The sequence below is a fragment of the Neophocaena asiaeorientalis genome, unplaced genomic scaffold (assembly GCF_003031525.2).
Source record: "Neophocaena asiaeorientalis asiaeorientalis breed wild unplaced genomic scaffold, Neophocaena_asiaeorientalis_V1.1 scaffold59, whole genome shotgun sequence".
Classification (NCBI taxonomy): domain Eukaryota; kingdom Metazoa; phylum Chordata; class Mammalia; order Artiodactyla; family Phocoenidae; genus Neophocaena; species Neophocaena asiaeorientalis.
Window position 1 is genome coordinate 6,422,166 of NW_020174268.1, and position 7,552 is coordinate 6,429,717.

Sequence of the window (7,552 nt, forward strand, 5' to 3'; positions counted from 1 at the left end):
ATGAGGGTGAGACTGCACACTGTTTTGAAGGAACAGACTTCACTGATCAGACAGCAAGAAGCTGTACCCTCTGGCTGTCACCATCTATGACTTCCGATGTGGGGTCCCCCATTGTCATTCCACCTGGCTCCCCCATGACTGGTCCTCACTCATCCTTTCCTCTATCCAACTATCTCCTCCTATGGGAGGGGCCCCAAACAGCAACTCACCTTTTGTTTTACATAACACATATTTTACAATGTCCAATATTTTAAAATCAAGAAATGAAAATCAGAAATGATAGAATCTACCTGCCCACATGGTCTTGAAAGAAAATCAATATAATGCTTTAACTAAAAGATAAGGAATAAATAAAAGGAAGGTAAATGTAGTAAGAGAATCTCTGTTTCCATCATAAGTGCTCAGGCACAATCACAGCACCTAAACATAGAAATAATGTGGCCTCCTTCCCTGGTGGCGCAGTGGTTAAGAATCCTCCTGCTAGTGCAGGAGACACGGGTTCAAGCCCCGCTCCGGGAAGATCCCACATGCCGCGGAGCAACTAAGCCCGTGCGCCACAACTACTGAGCCCGAACTCTAGAGCCCGCGAGCCACAACTACTGAAGCCCGCGTGCCTAGAGCCCGTGCTCCGCAACAAGAGAAGCCACCGCAATGAGAAGCCTGCGCACCCTGTTCGCCACGACTAGAGAAAGCCCGCAGGCAGCAACGAAGAATCAATGCAGCCAAAAATAAATAAATTAAAAATAAAAAAAGTTTTTAAAAAGAAATACCGTGGCCTCACTGGCACCTGATACAGCATTTTCCTGTATCTCATCAGCAACTTAAATGCCGCAGGCACTGCTGCTGTCAGAGATGTGATTTTTTAAAATGGTGAACAGCTCACGCTAAAACTCCAAACAAAACAAAGCTTTCCTCAATTCACAGAGTAGTGACATTTCTGGAAAACGTCATGTACGTGAAACGATACAGAAAATTGTCTGGGTTTACATATAAAACAAAATTAGGTTCTAGGATCAGATAATTTTTACAAATAGTGGGCTTTTAAAACGACAGAAATGTCTGGGGCATTCGAAAGCTGAATTCAAATTCAAGAAACATTCTTTCTTGTGCAGAATTATCCTGGGCACTGTAGCAAGTCTAGCATCTCTGGTCCCCACGCACTGAACGCCAGCAGTATGCACTCACCAAACTTTCCAAGTGCTGCCACTGGGAGTCACTGGTCTCAGTTTATCCGTCGACCTTGTGCTCTCTGCCCACTTTCTCCAAGCCTGGGGAAAGCCTACCCATGGCCATACCTACCTGTAACCAGGTTCCCATAAACACACTGCACCTGTGGTAACCACCCCAAATTCAGATACACTGCTTAGGGCTCCAAGGGAGTGCCTAATAAAGGATAGTCACAGATGGAGTTAAATGTCTGAGAGAATTTCCACTTTCAGCATGGTTGGAGTGTTGATTCCCACCACAATACCCCACTGGGGTATTTCACACGCCCCTCACATCACCCACTGGGGGTGGGGCTGCTGGCTGCAACCCCTCCCTGCCTCTCCCACTGACCCCTGACAGAGCCCATGCCTAAGAAAGTGATTAAGAGAAGATTTACTCAAGAGATTAAATGCCTCAGAGTATGTTACCATTTGGGGAAAGAAAGAAAGGAAAACCATGAAAAACTAACGTATCATACTTGCTTACATGTGCACACACTGTCTCTGGGAAAATATCTAAGAAGCCGATGATGTGGGTTTCTTTTCCCAGGGAAGCACCTGCATGGCAGGAGGACAGGGGTGAGAGGGAAACTTCCTTGACACTCGACCCCCTTTTGTACCTTTTGAATTGTGTATGGAGAGCTTGAAAATATAAATGAATAAAACCTGATCTTCGGGGCTTCCCTGGTGGCGCAGTGGTTGGGAGTCCGCCTGCCGATGCACGGGACATGGGTTCGTGCCCCAGTCCGGGAGGATCCCACATGCCATGGAGCAGCTGGGCCCGTGAGCCATGGCCGCTGAGCCTGCACGTCCGGAGCCTGTGCTCCGCAACGGAAGAGGCCACAGCAGTGAGAGGCCCGCGTACCGCAAAAAAAACACACACAAAAAAACCCAAAAAAAACCACCCAATCTTCGAAAGATGCAGTCCTTGGAAACCACTTACTTACTTGGGTGTTGCCAAGTTGAGAAAGTGAGAGACTAGAGAAAGATGAGGCTGTGACAGACAGAAAGCCAGGGTCCCCCATGCAGCCCAGGAAAAGGACGGCTGGAAGGAGGAGTTTGTCAGCGTTTCTCCAGCACTTTCCAGGGGAACAAAGCTCTGATTCTAGCACTTTCTCCCTTTGAACCTAACTGTAGAGAGGAGAAAAGAAAGCCGTCACCAGGCTCTGTTCCATGATAAACAGTCCCTTAAAATCCACCAACTTTCCATTGTTTCCAAACAGTCTGTTGGGACGCAGCTTCCACGGTTGATGTACTCACCTGTGCATCTGCCATGTCTCCCCTCCTCCCACACCTTCTCCAGGTGTGCTGCATGGAAAACTGGTCCCTGATCTTGGGCCGAATAGATCCCATTGGAAATGTAAGAAATAGCATTCTGGCCTATAAATCATTTCTTTGTGAGTGCAGAGAGTATGCCTTGATCCTCCGGGTCTGAATATCTGCCCAAGAATTGGCAAAAAACTCGTTCTCTGAACCATGGGGCGCTATACAGTGGCCACCCTAAGTTCTAGGGACAGTAGAGGTGGGGCCCAAGACCCTCGTCTCTTCTGGTATCGGTGAGCCCAGCAGAGACACCCGTCTTTATTATAGTTCTAGAAGCTGCAGTCACAGGCTTACAGAGCTGCATGTCCCTCTCCAACCACGCCTCTGCTTTTGATGGCTCCCCTTTCCTTATTTCACAGTACTAACCTGGGACTAGGTCCCTGATGTAATTAGTGATGTGCCTTAACTTATGTAATCCTCCCAATAACCCTTCAAGTTAGGTACCATAGTATTATCATCATCTCCATTTTACAGATAAAGAAACGGAGGCACAGAGAAATTCAGGAACATGCATGAGGTGACACAGCAAATAAGTAGTGGAGACCAAGTGTGCCCCCAGATGGTCCCAAACCAAAACCCACTCTGTTACCTTCTGCTCTTCATTGCCTCCCAGGTCAGCGGCCCTTCTATCAGCAGCCCTTCTATAGCTCCCCACACGAGGGCGTCCAATGAAAAGCTTTCCTCCTTGGGCTTCCCTGGTGGCGCAGTGGTTGAGAGTCCCCCTGCCGATGCAGGGGACACGGGTTCGTGCCCCCGTCCGGGAAGATCCCACATGCCCCAGAGCGGCTGGGCCCGTGAGCCATGGCTGCTGAGCCTGCGCGTCTGGAGCCTGTGCTCCGCAAAGGGAGAGGTCACAACAGTGAGAGGCCCGCGTACCGCAAAAAAAAAAAAAAAAAAAAAGCTTTCCTCCTTGCTGAGCCAAAGGGATGGGGTTGGAATGTACAGGGGTAATTCGGGCCACACGGCCTCCGGGTAAAACTAGAGCCCCATTCAACGTAATCGTAATCGCTGTTTCCTTGCTTCTCACCTTCTCCAGCTTATAGGGACCTTAGCCCTCAGGAAAGGCTCCTTTATTTCCAGGGAAGACTGGTCAGTGCTCAGGGGTCCTCCCCCTGAATGTCTGTCTAGACCCTAGAGGGCGATGTTTCTCTAAGAGCCTGACTGTCAGTACCAAAGCTGGGCTTCCAGATGGCGTGCATGCTGGCCCTGGGGCCCCAGGCTTCCCTGGAATCCTCAGGGCAGGAGGCAGGGGGAGTGCCTCTCCCTTCACTGTGTCACCTGGGGGCACTTAGCACCCAAGCAGCCTGGTATGGTGCCTCTGAGCCCCTCAAGTCAATGGCTTCTTCAGTCGGCCAGACTCCCTTCTCCCCTGGGCTCAGACAAGGGGAACCAGGGCCAGAGTTGCATCCCTGGCCCCTCAGCCCCCATGCACACCTTATCCTTAGCCTGCTGTATCCTTATTCTCGACCGGCCCCAATCTTCCTACAAAGTCCTGGCAGATTCCTTGCAGGATTCCCACTGATTTGTCAGCCAGGCCTGGACAGGGCTGGGTCACGGCTTCATCTAACTGCCCAGCACATGCATGAGATGGACAAGGCCCCCTCCAGACAGTCCTTTACCACTTTGAGACTGTGTACTTCCTTATAAAATCCAGTTTTAGCAAGAACCCTGCTAAGTCTGTTTAATGAGAATTTCCACCCTCGATATCTGACCAGGTTCCTCATTCTCCACCAACCCCCAGGTGATGTCTGATCACCCTGGCCTGTCTTTAGTGACGACTCTGTTAGGTCAGTTTAGCCAGAACCCCCCTTTCCGATGATGTCTCTTACTAATTTTCCATCCACTGACACCACAGCCCTAGGCTCCTTGGCTATAAATCAACAGGACACAGTGGCGCCCGGGTTTCTGATTTTTCCCAATCGCTTCCTCCTATTAAAATATAGCAGCCTAATGACAACAGTTACAATAAGGTGTTTGCCATTTGCAAAGCACTTTCTCCATGAGTAACACGACATGATGAAAGAGAAAGAGACGAATTATAAATCTCAGCAAGACCATGAGCAAATAATGTATCCTGTCTGAGCCTGTTTCTTCGTTGGTAAGATGAGAGAACCACACTCCCCAACCTGGTTCTTGACATTGTAATGAAAGAATGTGCCAGAAAGGAGAACTGTCATTGGTTACGAGAACCAAATCACTGGAGCTCCAGATGCAAATCAGAATCTGCTACAGAAACAAGGGCTTCTGACTGGCCAACTTTTTGAAAATTCTATTTTCTGAAGGCATCATTTTTACTGGGAGAAACATAATTACACTGTTCAAGAAAAAAATTTAAGCAATGAGCTTAATCACGCATAGTTCTACCCATTAACACAACTTTTTGATTTTTACGGTTTACCTTCAGTATATGTGTATATATATATATATATATATATATATATATATTCAACATTTAAACCTATTTTTTAAGCATGTTTTAATCCTACTTAGGCAGTTTTTAAGCACATATGGTTCCAAGCAAATGAAAGAATCTCCAGGCACCAGAAACACACTGAGGCATGAGCTGAAGGAAGAGGTCTGATTCTCAGATTTCTCCACTGAGGGGATCCCAGGATTGTGAGAGGAAGAGCAGATCAGCGGACCACGGCAAGGTGCTGAGCTGGGTGCCCTCCCTCCTGCATATGGAGTCTGAACGGCCAAGAACCGGGGAGTCGGCTCTGGGCCTGGCTGGGGGCATCTTTGTGGCATATCCTCAGCAGGACTGCTCTGCTCAGGGAGCCCCGGGGTGAGGGCGGGGCTGCGGAGCCTGTGCCCCGCCCCCAAGCATCTGGGAAAAGGAAGCACAAAAAGGGAGAACCGGCCACAGTCACTGTACTCGTTTCCCATCTCGCTCTCAGGACTGAGCGCAGCTGCGGGTGGAAGACCACCACAGAGGGGGAGCTTTCGGCCGCAGCCTAATAACACTGAGGTAACTTTAATTTCACTCTTCTACCCCTGGCATGAGGAATGAACAGAGGCTATCTTATTTTCCTCCAGGGGCAGCTGAAATATACTCCCCTGGGTGTGAGATGTCCCTCCCCCTGTTCCAGCCAAGTTTTCCCTGGACTAAGCTGGGAACAGGTCTTAGTCTTAAAATTTGAGATTCTTGAAAAACCTGTGTAATGTCCTGGAGGTAATTTACCTTGGTAAGACACTGGAGGAAACCACTTTGCTCTGAGCCATACATGTGTCCAAGGTCAACAGTATTTATAAATAGCCACTGTTTACAGGATGCGGCCTGGTCCTGTGGTGGGGGGGGGCAAAGGAAGCAGAAGTTACCATGAGCCGACTGCCCTCCTCCATTAGTGCACTGACCCCAAGATAGCTTCCCCTTCGGGGTTTAGGCTTACAGGAGGAAAACAGAGGCTAGAAGCCACAGACCTGCAAGAATTGAAACATGTGTCAGTTTGTCTAACTGGAACTTCGTTGTGCCTCCTTGCTTTAACTACCAAGGAATGTGAGCCCACATTCCGTGTCTTTTAGGGGGAGGCCCTGCCCTCTTCTCTGCAGCGGGCACCTCCCAGAGATAGGTCAGCGGATGCTGACTCACACACCCCTACTTCCCTGCCCTTTCGAAGCCCAGGCCTTTGTTTGAAATATGACACTGTAAAGATACTTTCCTACTTGGGCGTAGAAGCTCTTCTCCCACGTGCCCGCAAGGATTTGTGTTTCTTCTGAAAAGAATGGCTGATGTGTGCACCCGGCCTTTCTCCCCTAGGGTCTGGCAGTGGCCCCCATGGGGTCTGTGAACTCCCGAGGTCACAAGGCAGAAGCCCGGGTGGTGATGATAGGCCTGGACTTGGCCGGCAAGACCACGCTCCTGTACAAACTGAAGGGCGACCAGCTGATGGAGACCCTGCCCACCGTGGGTTTCAATGTGGAGCCTCTTGAAGCCCCTGGGCACATGTCTCTGACCCTCTGGGATGTCGGGGGGCAGAGCCAGCTCAGGGCCAGCTGGAAGGACTACCTGGAGGGCACGGACGTCCTCATTTTCGTGCTGGACAGCACAGACGAAGCCCGCTTGCCCGAGGCAGAGGCTGAGCTCACCGAGGCCCTGGCCGACCCCCACCTGGCCAGCGTGCCCCTCCTGGTGCTGGCCAACAAGCAGGAGGCACCCCATGCCCTGCCGCTGCCTGAGATCAGAGACAGGCTGGGCTTGCACAGGTTCCAGGGGCACTGCTGGGAGCTGCAGGGCTGCAGCGCCCTCACCGGAGAGGGGCTGCCCGAGGCCCTGGAGAGCCTGAGGCGCCTCCTGAAATCCCGCAACCACTGTAACTCCAGGTGAGCGCAGGGGGCAGGCTGTGGGGAGAGCCAGAGGCCTTGACTGGGGCAGAGCAGCCTGTCTTCTTCGCTCATGTGGATCGGAAGACCTGCTAATCCTGGAGAATCTCAAATTCAGTTTCTCAAACAAGGAATCCCCCTGCGCTTGGACAGCATATTTTCCTCTTGGGACTTATTGTCACCAGTGTTTGTGTTGAAAATCAACTAATCTTTGAATAATGATACTCTGAGGGAAAAAACAAACCTCAGCATACTTCGTTTAGTAACTCATTACCACGTTTGAACTAAGCAATTGAAATAACAGAAAAAGTGGTTGCAGAATAATTAAGACCTAAATTCACAGAGGGAAAGAGATTTCAAAATCAAATCAGAATATCACCTGGACATGGGCATGATCTTATGAGTGATTTTCCCCGGTAGCCCCTGGGTATGTGCCACCATCACTCTGAGGGCAAGGAGTCAGGGCCAGCAGGATGGAGTCTGCTTCTGCAGGATCTTGGGTTTAGAAGTTCAATGGGGCGCTCAGCCCTGGGCAGAGGCCGGGAGTTGAGGCCTTCCAAAATTGATCCTCTTCTTTGACCCTGATTAACCCTTCTCCAACTTTTTGTTATCCTGTACTGGTCTTTCTCTAAAACCCTTCATTGTTTTCTTTCTGTTTTCCTTCTCTTTCTCTCTCCTTCAAGCACACAGGTTTCCTTGAAGAT

The 7,552-nt window shown here is 50.0% G+C and overlaps 1 protein-coding gene across 1 annotated transcript; it reads left to right on the forward strand.

The window, feature by feature from the left end:
• The first annotated feature begins 5,377 nt into the window (after positions 1 to 5,377).
• On the forward strand, positions 5,378 to 7,091 carry ARL11 (ARF like GTPase 11). The gene is made up of 2 exons (XM_024755526.1): positions 5,378 to 5,496; positions 6,286 to 7,091. Exon 2 carries the CDS (start codon positions 6,304 to 6,306, stop codon positions 6,850 to 6,852), a length of 549 nt encoding a protein of 182 aa, XP_024611294.1. The 5' UTR covers positions 5,378 to 5,496; positions 6,286 to 6,303; the 3' UTR covers positions 6,853 to 7,091.
• The last annotated feature ends 461 nt before the right edge of the window (positions 7,092 to 7,552 follow it).

Excerpts from the sequence above, each read along its gene's own strand:
- ARL11 (XM_024755526.1), top strand. The coding sequence starts at position 6,304 with ATGGGGTCTGTGAACTCCCGAGGTCACAAGGCAGAAGCCCGGGTGGTG.